A 17,144-nucleotide genomic window follows, 5' to 3' on the forward strand; every position below is an offset into this window, starting at 1 on the left:
GAATCTAAGGAATAAAAAAGAAAGCGAGGAGCAGTAAAGGTGAGAGGAAACTGCAGAAGAAAAGCTGCATCTTTTCTTTCATGTTTCCCCCCGACACATGAAGAAGTTCCTTGATTGACACCGTACATTTGTCAGTAACGCAGCGACCGTGTGCCGCGCTGGAATTCCCCTCCTCTGCTGCGTGTCGACACTAAATAGAACCAGGGCTAATGTTATACATGTGATGACATATTAGCTGTGGTTGTCTGACATGATTTACAGGGCGGTTTCTGTGTGTGTTTGTTTGGGTTGCCCATGAGGGTTTTTCTGTGTGTGTGTGTGTGTGTGTGTGTGTGTGTGTGTGTGTGAGATAGTGAAAGACATTCCATCAAGCTCTGTTCTTATAGCTGGAGGCTGAACACTGCGATCATGTTTGGATCATCTATGAAATATGCTCGGTATGAGAAAACGAGAGGTGGAGGGAAGAAGTGGCCATAACTGCAGTTCCTCCAGTGTCCACTAGAGGCTGCCTCCTGTGCTGAGTCGATCCACATAGAGCTCAATGTTAAAATGTCCGACTGTACAGCAGAAATAAACATGTTTGCATGATTTATACGAGGACCAGGTGGTGTTATTTATCCTGGGGGATTATGGGCAAACGTCTCTCCAGTATCATGTCCTTCAACGCTCTCGCTTGCTGATATCTCTGAGCTCTCATTATAGTCCTCCTCACACAGATGCCCCAACAACTGTGTGTGTGTGTGTGTGTGTGTGTGTGTGTGTGGTGAGGAGTGAAACACAGCTGAGGATCATGCGGCCCTGAGCATGATCGTACGCCTGCAGACAGAATGAAGAGGAACATCATCGGCTCTGAGTCAAGGTCACTCCTGTGTGACTCCGGCTATTTTATATTTACATCCAACGGATTAAAACGAGCCTCCCTACCTCGTTGTTCTTCTACATTATTAGAGGAGGAGGAAGAGGAGGCAATGGCTGTGATTAGAAGAAGGATGTGGAAGAGTAGGAGGATGAGAAGAAAGAGAAGGGTAAAGATGAGAGAAAAGGAGGAAGACTAGGAAGAGAAAGAAGATGGGGAGTAGGAGGAGGAGGGGAGGACGAATACAGGATGGAGGAGGAGACAAAGAATGAAACAGAGGAGCAGGTAGGTAGGATGTTTTGAAGGAGGAAGAGGAGGAGGAGTTGGACCAGTAGGAGGAAGAAGTGAAGTAGTAAGAGGACAAGGAGGATGAGAAACATAGATGAAAAGGAAGAGTAGGACGAGTACAAGGTTGAGGGAAGATGAGAAGTAGGAGGAGGGGTTGAAAAGGAGTAGGAGGAGATGGATGGCTAGGAGGTTAAGAAGGAAGAGGAGGAGGACAAAGATAAGGTGGAGGGGGAGGAGAAAGGAGTAGGAGGATGTTTTGAAGGAAGAAGAGGATGGGGACTGAGAGGAGGGGCAGGAAGAAGTGGACCAGGAGGAGGCAGGAGATGAAAGGGAAGAGGACAAAATGGCTACTGTAGGTGTACAGAGAGCAGGAGGTGGAAGAGCTTGAGAGATGAAGAGAAGAAGAAGAAGAAGAGGCAGGAGGAGCCTTTGAAGGAGAGCAGGGTAGATGATGAGTACGAGGGAGGGAAGGAGAAAAACAGAAGGAGGAGTAGAAGAAGAAGGAAGACAAAAATGAGGACCAGAAGGATATCAAGGAGGAGGAGGAGGAGGGAAAGATGAGAGGTAGGAGACAGAAGAGAAGTATAAGGACGAAGATGACTAGGAGGAGGAGGAGGAGGAGGAGGAGGTTCCAGCTCTGTAGACTTGGAGCAGACACTCACACAGAGCTGTTATTAAAAACTTTAGCAGCATAACGAGGCCGACACAACAAGAGGAGGAAACAGTGAGTCACTGAGGAGGGGGGCGACAATGAGCAGGAGGAGGAAGAGGAGGAGGAGGAGGAGGAGGAGAGTAAAAGTCTGGTGAACAGGTATCATGTTCAGAGTGACTGACAAATAAAATCAAAGAATGTGTTTGGGCCTGTCAGCAGGAACAGGTGGGTGTTTCCAGGATCAGGTGGTGTCAAACTGTCAACCTTTGAGTCTCTGCTGCTTTCATACGAGTGTGTGTGTGTGTGTGTGTGTGTGTGTGTGTGTGTGTGTGTGTGTGTGTGTGTGTGTGTGTGTGTGTGTGTGTGTGTGTGTGTGTCCTCAGAGTCTGGAATGACTTTGTAGGGAAAACCCTCTGACACATTTTCACATCAGTAAGAAATACTTTTCATTCCTGCAGCCTGAGCTGAGTAATCAGCGGAGTTCACTCGTTCTTTACTCGAGTAAAAGTACAAAAACGACGGCGTGTAAAACACACAGGGGGGAAAGTATCGATCGATTGTTTAATTACAGTTGAAGTGTTGATCAGTGTCCGCTCTGAAATGTCCTCACAGTATCTGAAGGACGTTTCTGTCGTCTCTTTGTGCAGAGCTAACTGAAGCTCAGCTCAGATTTGGAGAAACTAAAACAATTCAAACTTTAAAGAAGCAAAGAGAGAAAGGAATGAACAGAACTTCAGAGTGCGCTCTTTCTCTCCGTTAGTCTTCAAATGTCTTTTAACCAGTTATCTTCATGTTGTGTCAGTCCTGAGCGACACACACTCAAGACGTGTTACTGTTCATCCACTCAGTCCTCCACTCAGGCTGGAATCAGTCCTGATGTTGGGAAGCCGACTTTAAATGATGCAAACATACAACAGCAGTAATCACTCAAAAGTAATGAGTTTGCTGTGGAAACAGAAGGAGCTCAAAGTGCAGATATTTGTCCTAAAAACCAGAAAGATATCGGGACGTTAAACATGGAACTGGAGCTGCAAGGGTTAACCGATTCAATCACTGAAAGTAATGAAAGGCCTAATATTCTAATAATGATTCTTCAGGTAGAAACAGTCTTTGGCTTTAGCCTCTTCGATGGTTTGCTGATTTGAAGTTTTGAACTCTTTGTTTGTCAGAGGAGACATTTGAAGATTTGACTTTTGGCTCTGGGAACATTTTGGTGATCATTTGTGTCCCCTCTTTGACATCTCAACGGACTAAATCTTCAATCAAATACACAAATAATCATCAGCTGCAGCGCCACTCGGAGGCCGAGCACAGATTAGTGACGGTGTGGAGTTTCTGACACTCATTGTTGGGTTCTTCAGCAGCTTAAACTCGATTCTGGGTTTAATTTAATTTCCAGTTTGACCTGATTTCTCTGACAACCTCCCACTCACAGCTCCATTCACAGCTCGGGTTTCTCCAGCTGTCCCCGCACAAACAGAAGGCGCTCTTTCATAACCTATTAGAGGCACATTCCTGAGTAATCCCTCCCAGAATGCACGACCAAGTGTCGGAGCAGCGTGCGCTCATTACAGCCGTTTAATTATTATGTTGGAGGCGGAGCAGGAAGCGCCATCAGCACGACGATAACAGACAAAATGTGAGGACAAGAGGAAGGAAGATGATTGGACGGTTCATCTCTCAGCGAGCCAGCAGGAAGCTCTGAGTGAGGGAAAGTGTGTGTGAGTGTGAGTGTGTTTTTGTGTGTGTGTGTGTGTGTGTGAGAGAGAGAGAGTGAGTGTGTGTGTGTGTGTGTGAGAGTGAGTGTGTGAGATAGAGAGAGAAAGAGAGAGAGTGTGTGTGCGCGTGAGAGAGAGTGAGTGTGTGTGTGTGTGTGAGAGAGAGAAAGAGATAGAGTGTGTGTGTGAGAGAGAGAGAGTGTGTGTGTGTGCGTGAGAGAGTGAGTGTGTGAGATAGAGAGAGAAAGAGAGAGAGAGTGTGTGTGTGTGTGTGTTTGTGTGTGTGTGTGTGCGTGAGAGAGAGAGTGAGTGTGTGTGTGAGAGAGAGAGAGAGAGAGAGAGAGAGAGTGTGTGTGTGTGTGTGTGTGTGTGTGTGTGTGTGTGTGTGAGAGAGAGAGAGAGAGATAGAGAGAGAGTGTGTGTGTGTGTGTGCGTGAGAGAGTGAGTGTGTGTGTGTGTGTGTGTGACAGTGTGTGTGTGTGAGAGAGAGAGAGAGAGAGAGAGAGAGATAGAGTGTGTGTGTGTGTGTGAGAGAGAGTGTGTGTAGCGTGGAGTAGAGTTTCTGCAGAGACGAGGTGATCGTGTTTTTCAGAGGCGTGTTGAGGATATGATTTGATTGACAGCAGCATGTGTGTGTGTGTGTGTGTGTGTGAGGAAACGTCTTAAACACGAGCCTGAGTGACTTCTGTTAACAATCATCATCATCATGTTTCTATTTAAAACACAGAAATATTTTTTTAAGTCCCACTTTTGGGCTTTTTCTTGAACAGGACAGCTGAAGAGAGACGGGACATGCTAGACTGAGAGAGCGGGGAATGACAAAGGGCGGAGGTCAGATTCAGAATCGAACCTACAGCCTCCGCTAACGAGGTGCACGACATGACTGCCAACAGACAACTACTGATTCACCAACAACTGAAGGAAAACGTCTGCACACACCGCACCAAATCAGAAACATTGCCAATGTTTTTGTTAACTTTAGAAAGTGTGCAGGAGTTCAACTTCAACTTTTGACAGACTCATTTCTTGCCTTCAAACCTGTTTTGAAATAAATGATGCACATTTCAATCATTTTTTGGGGCTTTGAGATTTTGGGCGCCTGTAGCATTGTGGTGTTTGCCCGCGCCCCATGTATGGAGGCCGTGGTCCCAGGCAGTCTCTCTCGCTCTGTCTGTCTCTCTCTCACTCTCTCTCTTCCTCTCTGTCTGTCTGTCTGTCTCTGTCTCTCTCTCTTCCTCTCTCACTCTTCCTCTCTCTCTCTCTATCTGCGGTTAAAGTCTCGTGCATGCTATCCACGGTGAGTCTGCATCTTTTAACCGAGAATCAAACAAGTTCCCTCTAGAACCAACGAACACGCTGACCACAGAGACGCCTCAGCTGGACGCTGTGTCGCCGTGGAGACCCAGTGACCGGGCGGGACAAAGGGCCGAGGGGGGTTAAACCCTCTATTAGTATAAACAGAGGGGGGATAATTACTCTGAATAACTCTCCTCTGACGGGACGGGCCCACCCACCATTGTGAGTGAGATAAATTACCCCTCTCTCCGTCTCCATAGAGCAGGGGGGGAGGGGGGATTTACTGTGGTACAGTCCATGTACAGTATATATGTAACCCCCCCCCCCCCACCCTCCACCAACCTACATTTAGGAGTACGCACGCAAACTAGCACACACATGAGCGAGCCCACATGCAGGATTAGAGCCGGAGGGGGTCTTCACTTTACAGCTGTGCGGGTTTATCGCCCGTTAAATGAATGTTGGGGAAATATGAGAGCGTCTGTCACAACATCGTCTGGTCCACACAGAGCGACCCAGAGACGACAGAAACATGAAAATGATGAGAGAGAGAGAGAGAGAGATGAGTGGGGCGATCAATGGCTGCAGCATAAAGAAGTGATCATAGATGATTTATTACTTCACCTTCTGTGTTTTATCTTTAAATCAACATGTTTCAAATCTTCAACTTCTCTCTTGTTCCTCATCTGAGGTGACGTACGAGGAGTCTGCTCATGCATCTGTATTCTTATTAAAAAGCTTTAAAGCGATCCATCTCACCGGTTCAGCTTTAAAGGCTTTATATGTGATTTTTTGATCCAGCAGATGTCGCCCTTGAGCACCAGCATGAAACCAAAACAACTCGCGCTGCATTGTTGTGTTAGCATGCTAATGCTAGTTATCTTTATTATGCTTGTATCTTCACACTGCATGTAAATTTACCTGAAATGAGCGTGATCTAGAAACACAGTTAAGTAGTGAGTACAGTATGTTATTCTTCTTTTCTCTAGTCCCTCAATTAAACAACTTTTATACACGAGGGGAGGAGTCAGCCGCCGTCCTGGCGATGTAAACAAACTGAAGATAGGACTCTGAAAGCATCACAGACAGTGGGACTCGTGTTAAGTGTGAACTGTGCCGCCACTCACTCCTCACACTTTCAGTTTCATTCCCTGCACGTCTTTAGCGCTGCTTCTTCTTCTTCAAGGCGACCATTTCAAAAAGTTAACTCTGAACATGATGCCACTAAACAATGTCAGAGAGAGAACACATGCACGCAAACATGCACGCTCATCAGACACCACAAATCGAGATGGGACGGACCCGATCTAAAATCATTATCAGGTCTGATATTGATGTAATTTATGTATCGGTTATCTGCATATGGAACAACTTTACATCTCTGCACGTTGGTCATCTGTAGTTCGGAGATATCTGAAGGAAGGCAAAAACACGACTTGTGCTGTAATGGGAACTCTTTTCCTGTTTGACTTCCTGGTCAATGCTCGGGGGGCGGAGACTGTGGAGCATGCTCAGAACGCCTCGTCCAGTTTGGGTCTGATAGAGGTGTAAACATGTGAGAGTTAATCGACCCCCAACAACTTTATCTCGGTGTGTTAGTCTGACTTTCAGAAACATGATGTAGTACGATTGTTGGATTTTAAAAGTCCAGTTTTAGTCGCAATGTAAACACACTGATGTTTATCACCACGAGCTACACAAGCTCCTCCTCACTGTCACCCATCGTTAGCTCATCAGCTCGTCTCCTGTTTCTTTAGTCTGTTTTCCTGAACTGGAGTCTACTACCAGGCAGGAATCAAACCGGGGTCTCAACAGAAGGTACGGGGTCAGTATTCCAAAATCAGTGTTCAGATAAAGACCTCCAAAAGGATGTCAAAAAAAAACGAACCAAACACCAAACCCAGGGGAGTCACAGACGGACTGACAGGATCCAACAGGACGGGATCGTTGATCTGTTAATCTTGATTTTTGCAGCTTCAACACGACGCCTCTCAAAGGTCGTTTTTCTGAAGGACCAAAGAGAAATCAGAAGTTTCAGCCCGCCTCGCTGCTTCTTTGGGGCCCAGATCAAATCTCATTCCAGGTTTTAAAAACCGCCTCAATCTTACGTCGACTTTCTCAGAAGTGATGCAACACTCATCGGAAAACACGACCAGTCTGAAATAAACAAGTCCTCTTATTGGTTTCAGAGATTAAAAGCAAGAACAAGAAGCGACACAGCATCTTCTCTTTGGCGAGCGTGGGAATCTTAACGACCTGGCAGACATAACAGCTGAATCTGGATCAGCTTTAAGAACCGGTGCTTCACGTCTAACTCGTTCTCTGATCTGATCCGTGGGACGTTTGGACGACACACTGCCTCAGCTTTAATCGCAGCACATGAAAGCAGCTCTCTTCAGATCGGTCCAAATCAGGCGGAGAATTATGAATCATTTAGAGTGTGAAGAACATCAGAGAGCTGAGAGGAGCTGCGGAGGAGGAGTTCTTGTTTTCTTCCAGGAGGTCGGGACACTCGTCTGTTCTTGTAATCAGCTGAATCTAAAACTTCACCACAAAGACAGAAAAGGAAAACCTCCCGGATGGATGCAGCTCCAGAGGACAACATGTTCCAGATGGAGCCGTTCTTCACTCCGCTCTGCGTTTTGTTTTCTCCCTTTTTTCAAAACTTCAAAAGAAACCTTTTTAGATACAAAGGCAACCAAAATAGAACTCCTCAGAACCCAATGTTTGATCATTTCTCGTTTTTTAATCACCTTAAATTTGCAGGTAAACTTCCTGCACACGGTCTAAACTTCACAAATACTCGGACAATGTTTCATTACCACACACTGTCATCGTTTTTGTGCAGTTTAGACGGAGTGCAGGGCGTTTACCTGCAACTTTTGGGGATTAAAAACTAGAAATGACTCATTATTTGGGTACCTTATTTGTTGTTGCCATGGCTGCAAACTCACAAGATTGAAGATTGTCAAAATGTACTTGTCAATACCAAGTGTTTAAAAACGAAGAAATCTTTGTTTTATTTTTTGTGCTTTCACCAGAGACAAGACAGAAATAGAGAGAGAGAGAGAGAGAGAGATAGAAAGAGGGAGAGACAGGGAGAGACAGAGAGAGAGAGAGAGAGAGAGAGAGAGAGAGAGAGAGAGAGAGAGAGAGAGAGAGAGAGAGAGAGAGAGAGAGAGAGCCGTCTGGATTGCACAAAAACTTTGGAAACGTTTCAGTGTGGAAACGGCGTCTTAATTAGATATGTTTCTCCTGAATGAGACAAAATGTGTAAAAAGAAAAGAAGGAGGTGAACCTACAATCATACGGGGAGGGGCGGGATGAGGGAGGGGCGGGGGGCGAGGCGGGGGGAAATAGTTCTGATGGTTTCCTCTGAATCTTAAGAGGAAGTCTGGATGCTGTTTTGAAGCTTCTGAACCAAAACCACATAACTAATTTGTTTCCCGTTAACTTCATTTCAACATTTCAGGAGAGAGGGGGCGGGGCTTAACTAAAGCTGCGAGGGTTAAATGACCGAACTGTGTGATCGCCAAACAAAAGCCTTTTGAAAGTTTGTGGGAATAAAAAAAAAAAAAAAGAGTTACACAACAGAGGAAAAAAGAAAGAAGCAACAAGAAACACATGTTTGTTGGCTAGCAGATCAAGTTTCCTTTGGGGCGAGGGAGAGGAAGAGAGAGAGAGAGAATAAAGCAACAACAGGCTGGAAACATTCCTGCAGCTTATACTACCTGTCATCTTATCCGCCATCTTTGTTTGGCGTTTTTGATCCAGAAACTGGATGCACGCCCTTATAATGAAACTCTCTCTCTCTCTCTCTCTGTGTGTGTGTGTCTCTCTCTCTCTCTTTCTCTCTGTGTGTGTGTTTGGTGTCTCTCTCTCTCTCTCTCTCTCTCTCTCTCTCTCTCTCTCTCTCTCTCTCTCTCTCTCTCTCTCTCTCTCTCTCTCTCTCTCTCTCTCTCTCTCTCTCTCTCTCTCTCTCTCTCTCTCTCTCTCTCTCTCTCTCTCTCTCTCTCTCTCTCTCTCTCTCTCTCTCTCTCTCTCTCTCTCTCTCTCTCTCTCTCTCTCTCTCTCTCTCTCTCTCTCTCTCTGGAGAAATCGAACACTCACACTTGATGTTGAAGGAGGCGTTGGTGGAGAAGAGCACCTCCCCCACCGTTGGGTTTTCCGCTGTGCACTTGAAGTCTCCGGCGTCCAGCTGGCGATCCACCGCCGTGAACTTGAGGTTGCTGCCCTCCTGGAAGCGGCGGTCGTCGTTCTGCAGGGGCTGCTCGTTGTGCAGCCAGGAGTACCTGATGTTGGTTGGGTCGCTGACCTCGCAGCGGAGCATGGCGCTGCGTCCGTGCAAAGCATCCTGGGACTTTGGCTCCTTGGTGAACTGGATGGAGAAGGCCTGGATGGCGAGGACTGCAGAGAGAGAGAGAGAGAGAGAGAGAGAGAGAGAGGGGGAAAGTAAATGACAGAGGATTAGAAAGGAGCTGTTAACGTTTTACTGCTTTTTCCGATCATTAAGTGTTCGCCATGGCGAGCACTCAGCGGCGTGAGGAATGTGATGTTTAGACAATACGAGCTCGCTGTGAATTATTCTGTCGTAAAATCATCAGACCCAACACGTAGGAAATACTTTTATTTTCCATTAGAGAGGTGCCCGATCTCACACACACACACACACACACACACACACACACACACACACACACACACACACACACACACACACACACACACACACACACACACACACACACACACACACACACACACACACACACACACACACACACACACACACACACACACACACACACACACACACACACACACACACACACACACACACACACACACACTTTTGAACATGACATGGCGTGTTGCACACTCGCCCTCACGTACACTTCAATCTTTAATTTCCCGTCATGACACCGTTTAGTGAGAGACGTGTTTTCTGCTCTATTTACTCTGAGAGAACGAGACGAGAGAGTCGGTCATCGTCATTTTGATAAAAGGTCGGGACACATGAGAACACAAACACAAAGAGGTCAGGGAGAAGGGAAGCTGCCGGTTCAGAGCAGTGAGACGTTTCAGTATTTTCTCCACGGCGAGCGACAGTCAGCCCTCATGAGCTCTGAACCCGATGTTATCACAGCTGATGTCAGGGTTTGTTATCACAAGGAGACAATAGAGCACACCTGCATGACGGGGTGTGTGTGTGTGTCTGAGTGAGTGTGTGTGTGTGTGTGTCTGAGTGTGTGTGTGTCTGAGTGTGTGTGTGTGTGTGTCTGAGTGTGTGTGTGTGTGTGTGTCTGAGTGTGTGTGTGTCTGAGTGTGTGTGTGTGCGCCTGTGTGTGTGTGTGTGCGTGTGTGTGTGTGTCTCTGTGCTTCTTTCAGTTCTGTTGCCAGGTAAAAAGCGGATCTTTCAGTAATATTAAATCAATTAAATCAATCTGTTGAAGATGAGCCAAAGTAATTCCTCCATCTATGACCCTCCTCACCCCGCCCCCCCTCCCCCCCTCCAGCCCCCCTCGCTCCGTCCTCCTCGTGCCTGCCCTCGTTTTCATCAGGCTCACCTTTGTCTCGGCCGCAGGTGGCTCGAGCCGACAGACGGGAAGGAGGAACAAAACGCAGCGATGCAGAAATACTCTTCAAACAAGAAAGCCAGAGAAGCTTCAGTACTTATTAGACTGTGTTGTTTTAAAACATGTTGTCTCGATGGTATCGAAGATTTTGACCTTAGAACAAACTGTTTTTCTTTAAACTCCCCCTCACCTTAAAATGTTTAAGACATACTTTAGAAGTTCCGCGCATGGTTTTAAAGATCAGCCCCGTGTGAGTAATGTCAGCAGAGATAAGATGTTAAAAAATACCACAGAACATGCAAAGATCAAACTGAGCCTCAGATAACCAGAGTGAGCGATGTAGGATTCACAAAGTGTGCCAAACATAAGAAGCATATCGGCTCTCTGAGTGTTTTTGACAAAATACAGAGATATCTGTTATCCAAACACCTCAAACTGTGATAAAGACACTTCACTTCTCTTTCACTGGAAGGGTTGCTGAGATCTTACTCAGCACGCAAACACTTCAGACTGGATAAATAAAAGGATGACGCGTCACTGATGACCAAACTGATTTGTTGACGACATTTTTGAAGCCTTTAGTTCAACATCTTTGTCATCTCAATCTTAGATTATAAGAGACAGAGGAACAAACACAGCATGGGGCTCTATGGGGACTGACTCACTGCAGGAGACAGACTCTAGTGGACACTGGAGGAACTGCACTTTTTGGAAAGCAGCGCTATACTCGCTATTCCCTCGGCAGTAAGAATTTAGGAGGGATCAGGGGCCGTTTAATGACACTGAAGGAGAGGTGACACTTCATGTTAGGAAATGTTCTGAGAAAAATCAATTTCTTTGATAAAATCAACATCATGTTTCTGTTCAGAGAGGTTATTATAAGAGCTGTAGAAATGGGGGATTCCAATGAGGTGTCATGAAAGGATGTTGCTGTTGCCTGAAGGAGAAGAAGAAAGATGGAGGTTGCACGCTGGTTGCCATGCCAATGTTTCCTGATAATAAACCGTTCTTTGTCCGTCAGCTGTGAGACGCAGAGAAGCTGCAGAAACTGACGTTGATCTCCCTGAGGTCTGTAATAATGAGCCCCTCCATCTCTCTGCGAGACCCCCCCCCCACACACACACACACATACACACATACAGGGATGTCAGGTAATTACCTGACACAATAGGAACTATGATTGAATATAAAAAAAGGTGGTGTACATGTCAGTGGTAAAAAGGCAGCCCGGCTCTAAGGTGGATTTAATCAGAAGCACAGAATCAAACTGTACCTGCGGTCAGCCGTGTGGATGTGATGGAAAGAGACAGCAGGGACTCGTTCTTTGTTATTACTTTGATCTACTTCAGGATGATGGGGGGGAGGGGGGGGGTTCTGTAACGGCTGAGGATGGACATTGTTCACTCCTTGTTTGAGGCTCTGATCTAACGTCTATGAAACCCTGAAAGAAGAACCTGAATACACCGTGAACTACACGACATCATGGACTGGATTCATGCAACAACAAAAAAAAAAAAGAAGTGAATTATCCCTCTTGATCAGTTTAAAAGCTCAAGTTGTAGTTCAACAGAACAATAAAGAATTGAAACAGTGAGTCGCTCTGTTCCAGTCTTCTGACCACTCAAAGGGCTTTAAACTACGAAACATATCAAATAGAGTCTTAAAGGTGTATACACGCAAACATCACATAAGCCGTTCTCACATATGCACTCCGGATAATATCTAGATAATTTCAGGAGGACCGCGCCGGAGATTCTCCCGACCTAGCCGTTCACATATGCTGGACTTGACGGACTTGATCTTGTATATTTATTTTCTAGTCTAACAGACTCTACCACTGAGCCACAGGCGCTCAAAGGAAAATACACGCAAACGTTGCATCGTGTTTTAGTGAGTTTTGGTTTTAGGTGTAAATATTTGTATGATAAACTTGCAGTCCAACACTGGAGTGACCAAATAACAGACTTTGAAAGATAATATCAAAGTTCCTCTGATCCTGATGAAATATCAGAGGTGGATAAATGTCGTGCTTTGTGAGCAGATCTGTCGTCTGTCAACACGAAAGCGTGGTGTGTTTTTAAAATCTGAAATCAAAGCTCAGATGAAAAAGCTTCACGCTCAGCTGTTTGTGGACCGAGACGTCAAGAATGAAGGGCAGAGTCCTGGAAAGCACCGAGGTCGACTCACAGAGCTGTCACTGCCTGTCAGCACATTACCACAGATGTGTGTGTGTGTGTGTGTGTGTGTGTGTATGCTTCAGTTTTACACTGACTGAGCTGAAAACTGGTTGCAGAAGATCTTTCATCTGTATGCATGAAACAAAAATGTGTTTAATGGTAAAAAAAAAGATTTTAAAACAAAACCATCAAGGTACCATGAACAGAAAAGTCAAATCTCAAAGCTCAGGTCCTGCTGTCGAGCTGAGTTTATTGTCCTGGCAGCTCATTACGATGCTGCCGTGGTCTCCAGGTCAGAGTGTTTTTTTTTGTTTTTTTTTAACAATGCTGCGTGTCAGCAACAGTTTGTGATCTCTGACATGAATCACAGAGAAATCAACCGAGCGTGACGCTGAAACGTCCAAACACAGAGGTCAGGATTAAACTCTGCAGCACAGACGTTAAGCAGAGTCAGACCAGGTTCAATGATTCTATCAAACCAGAACCAGAGGCGGGGCGGCCTGGTTACAAAGCAGAGACAAGTTGTTATTTATAAAATATATAAAAAGGATTTTGGGATTTATTCTGGAGGCAGGAGGAACATGTCACAGTTATTGTTTAACCCACTTAGACTGGATGCAACAATTGAGTGTATATACCTTTAAGACCTGATAAACAATTGAGTGTGTATACCTTTAAGGGCGGATGCAATTAATTGTTTATTTGGTGGCTTCCCAAGAACTTTTTTCCCAATTTTGTGTCAGTCCTTGCATAAAATTTGACATTTTTGACTATTGAGGGCTACATTCAGAGAATTTGTGCTAATTTGCAGCAATCATGCACGTCTATTTTAAAGTCTATTTTAATCTATTCTGCTCTTTGTTGTGATTTGGTGCTCTGAAAATAAAAACTAGATAGATTGACTTTCTCCCTCTCTCTTTCTCTCTCTTCCTCTCTCCCCCTCTGTGTTTGACAGTCCATCGCAGCAGGAATGATAATTTTGTGAGTTTAGTATTCCAGCTGAGCAGCAGGAATCTGCAGTGGCGGCCGAATCTCTGGCAGTACAAATATGTTTTTTTTTTTTCCTCTCCGTGCTGCTGGCGTCGCTCTCTCCTTTAATGGCGCTCTCTGAGGTGAGCTCATTACCTGAGCCTGAGGGCGGGGAAGACGATCGGCTCGGGGTTTTAATCTGAACTTTTACTACTTCAGTCTGAATGCTGCAGCACCGACGGCTCTGCTGCAGAGACAGAAGCCTTTAACGACAGAGCGGCGTTCGCATCAGTGTTCCCTCCCTGCACATCCTCTCTGCACGCTGAAAAATTGATGGCATGTTTTTGTGTCCGACCTGCCGACTCCCATTATCTAAATAAGACGTTTGAGTCTCGCTCTCTCTGTGAACTCTCGGCGTTGTGAATAATTGATCCGCTCAGATCGTCATCATGTCGTTTCCTGTTGGTTCTCTTTTGAAGTGGCTGTTTGTCGTGTGTGTGTGTGTGTGTGTGTGTGTGAGTCTGTATGTATGTCTCTGTGTGTGTGCGTGTGTGTTTTAATTGGGTTATGTAGATTTAGAGGCGGAGGGAGGAAACAGAGAGATCATGGATGGAGGGTTTGATTAACAGTGACAGCAGAAGATAACTCTGCTTGTTTCTGCTTTAGACTTTAATGGTTAGAAGAACATTTACAGTTTGTTGAACCTTTCTCTGTTAAGCAACTTTATTGACTTTTTTTTTTTTTTAGAGATGAATAAATATCTTTACTCTTTTATTCCAGTTGTCTTTAAGAGGAGAGGACAGGGAGGCTTCTCCTGCTAACAGCTCTGGTTTGTGTGAAGCATTCAGGATTTCTGCACATTATCTCCTGCTCATCAGATCATCACATCAGATTCTTTTATATATCTGTTGTTTATTTGATCTTGTTCTTAAGTAGCAGCGCTGCTGTTTATTTTGTTTCCTGTAACTTTTATTTGTCCATTAAACGCCTCGTATATTTGACTAAATGTTCAGCTTCATAAACGTGCATCTTGTATAAATGTTGTTTCTTTATTTAAGCTAAAAAAATTAACTTTTCTGGATTCCTCCGAACGCTTCGATCTCTGTCTCACGCTTCGTTAGCATCACGTCTGCGACTCTGCGACTCCTCGTTCTGCTGTCGAGTCACTCGCAGACACATCGAGAGCAGCTGTCTGCTCCGACACGGTCCACCGACAGACCGCCTGTTAAAGCTGACACACGCACGCACGCACGTATGGTTCTGTGTGTGTGTGTGTGTGTGTGTGTGTGTGTGGTTCTGTGTGTGTGTGTGTGGTTCTGTGTGTGTGTGTGTGTGTGTGTGTGTGGTTCTGTGTGTGTGTGTGTGTGGTTCTGTGTGTGTGTCTGTGTGTGTGTGTGTGTGTGTGTGTGTGTGTGGTTCTGTGTGTGTGTCTGTGTGTGTGTGTGTGTGTGTGATGGTCTGCTGCACACACCTCTGCTCAGGATCTGAAGCGATAAGATGAGGGTGTGTTTGGAGGAGTCAGGGTTCTTATCTTAGTCGGTGTTTCTCCAGTTGTAACGTTCTTATTTTAACCTCTGCTTCAGTGAACGTAAACACCAAACTGTCAATTTGAAACACTAGTTCTTTGCAGCTTGATAAATTTCCCTTAAGTGATTCGTGTGCTCCGGTACTTTCTGTGGATCCTGCAGACTATTTTCTCAATGAATGGATTCATCTTAAAGTTTACGAGTCTTCATTTACTTTCAGAGAAATGTTCAGATTTCAGAAGCGGAGAGAGGAATGTTTACACTGATGCAGACAAAACATCAGGAATGATTCATCGAGATTTAAGATAAGTGTGGATGAATTCATGCAGCTGCTCGCTCTCTGTTCAGGTTTCCTCTCTTTGACTGCAGTTTTAGGCATGGCCCCTCATAAGGGAGGACACAGGGGGAAAGGTTTCAGGGGCCCAGCCAGGGGCCTGGTTTAGGTCAGGTTCTCCTCTGTGTGCTGATTTAAATAAAATAAATAGAATTCTCCTCCTGTGTCTGTGTGTGTGTGTGTGTGAGCAGACAGCGGTGTAGCTGCTGATGAGACCATTATTGTGGGTCCTGGCTGTCGACTCGACTTAAAGAGGACTTGAACCTGTCAGCGCTGACAGCCGAGTCGGGCTTAATGGGGTCGGCGGTGCAGTGAATCGAGGAGGAGAATCCTGGTGTGCAGATATTTCTCCCTCCTCCATCTTTAACCTACTTTCTGTCTCCTTCTCCACTTCTTCACAAACCTCCATCACAATCCAGGAACACTATTTCGGATTCGGAATAAATATGAATATTTCATGCCACTCATCCTGATGCATTAGTGCATCTGCTCCAAGCTTTTCCCAGCAACGCTTATTGATCTCTCCCCGAGACAGGAGGCTCCCTATTTTATTCTGAACCAGTAGAGAGACCGAGGAGAGACGAAGGAGAGAAGGAGGAAGCTGAGGAGAGACAGAGGAGAGAAGGAGGAGAGAAGGAGGAAGCTGAGGAGAGACAGAGGAGAGAAGGAGGAGAGAAGGAGGAAGCTGAGGAGAGACAGAGGAGAGAAGGAGGAGAGAAGGAGGAAGCGGAGGAGAGACAGAGGAGAGAAGAAGGAGAGAAGGAGAGAAGGAGGAGAGACAGAGAGGAGGAGAGAGAAGGCTTTAGAGCTGCATGTCTCAGAACTCTCCTTTAAGGGATTCATTTGACATCTCTTAAACTCAGAGTTCTTTTGTAATTAAATAATAAATGATTTGTCGGTTAAAGTTTGAACATCTGAAAACATTCCTCATCAGTGTTCTGTTTTTATCAGAGGGACATTCCCATCCTGTGTAAAATTATCTCTCTCTTTTCTTTTATCTCCCTTTGAAGTGCTTTTACTTTGAAGGGCTGTCAGTGGGAGTTTGGATCGTTTATCTTTTTTAAAATGTCTCTGTGAGTTCAGACAAACATTTCCTTCATTCTGACTCTGTGTGACTCAGAAATAAACTCCACTGAGTCGGTCAGGCGACGTTAGAAGAGTTTGTACGCTCGGTTGGGGGGATGGGGGGGTTGTATGTTTCTAAATGTGTACTGTATTTGTGTGTGCTTTTTGAAATGTGTGTGTGTTTATACGGCGTGTGTGAGAGATGTAGGTCACTGTGTCTCTGTTTGAACAGCCAAGTTGGCAGATCTCTCTCTCTCTCTCTCTCCATCAGTCTGTCATCTTGTGGTTTGAGAGAACATCTTATCTGTGTGTGCCGTCTCCACTGGGAACACACACACACACACACACACACACACACATCTCTAATTAAACCATCCTGCCTGCCACCGTCCCTCCACAGGATCTGGTACAGTCCTCGTCCTCTGAGCATGCTCAGTGTGACGGGGAGTTTGGCTCGCTCGCTCGCTCACACTCCGTCTGTGAGCTCGGCGAGGACGCAGCGTGCCGTCTGTGAACGCCACTCCATGGAGTGTTGAGAGGAGGATGATGGGTTAGACTCTCCTGCTGCTGTTTCACACAGACGGGACTCTTTCACATCATCATCACACAGAAATGTTTGAGGACATTTTACGACGGAGGAGATGTGGAGATCCATTTTGAAAAAAAAAAAAGGTCTGGTTATAAAAT

General features: G+C 45.5%; 1 protein-coding gene across 2 annotated transcripts in view; it reads right to left on the reverse strand.

Annotated features, from left to right (window-relative positions):
- Positions 1–17,144, reverse strand: part of ptk7b (protein tyrosine kinase 7b) — an 81,894-nt gene that overhangs the window by 22,700 nt on the left and 42,050 nt on the right. For both annotated transcript variants that reach the window (XR_009673313.1, XM_061040659.1), the window contains exon 2: positions 8,921–9,217. Coding sequence is in view for 1 of the 2 variants with exons in the window: in XM_061040659.1 (XP_060896642.1) it covers positions 8,921–9,217 (297 nt within the window). In the remaining variant the exon portion in view is untranslated. The remainder of the gene's footprint in view (positions 1–8,920; positions 9,218–17,144) is intronic.

This window comes from Labrus mixtus, chromosome 6 (assembly GCF_963584025.1).
Source record: "Labrus mixtus chromosome 6, fLabMix1.1, whole genome shotgun sequence".
Classification (NCBI taxonomy): domain Eukaryota; kingdom Metazoa; phylum Chordata; class Actinopteri; order Labriformes; family Labridae; genus Labrus; species Labrus mixtus.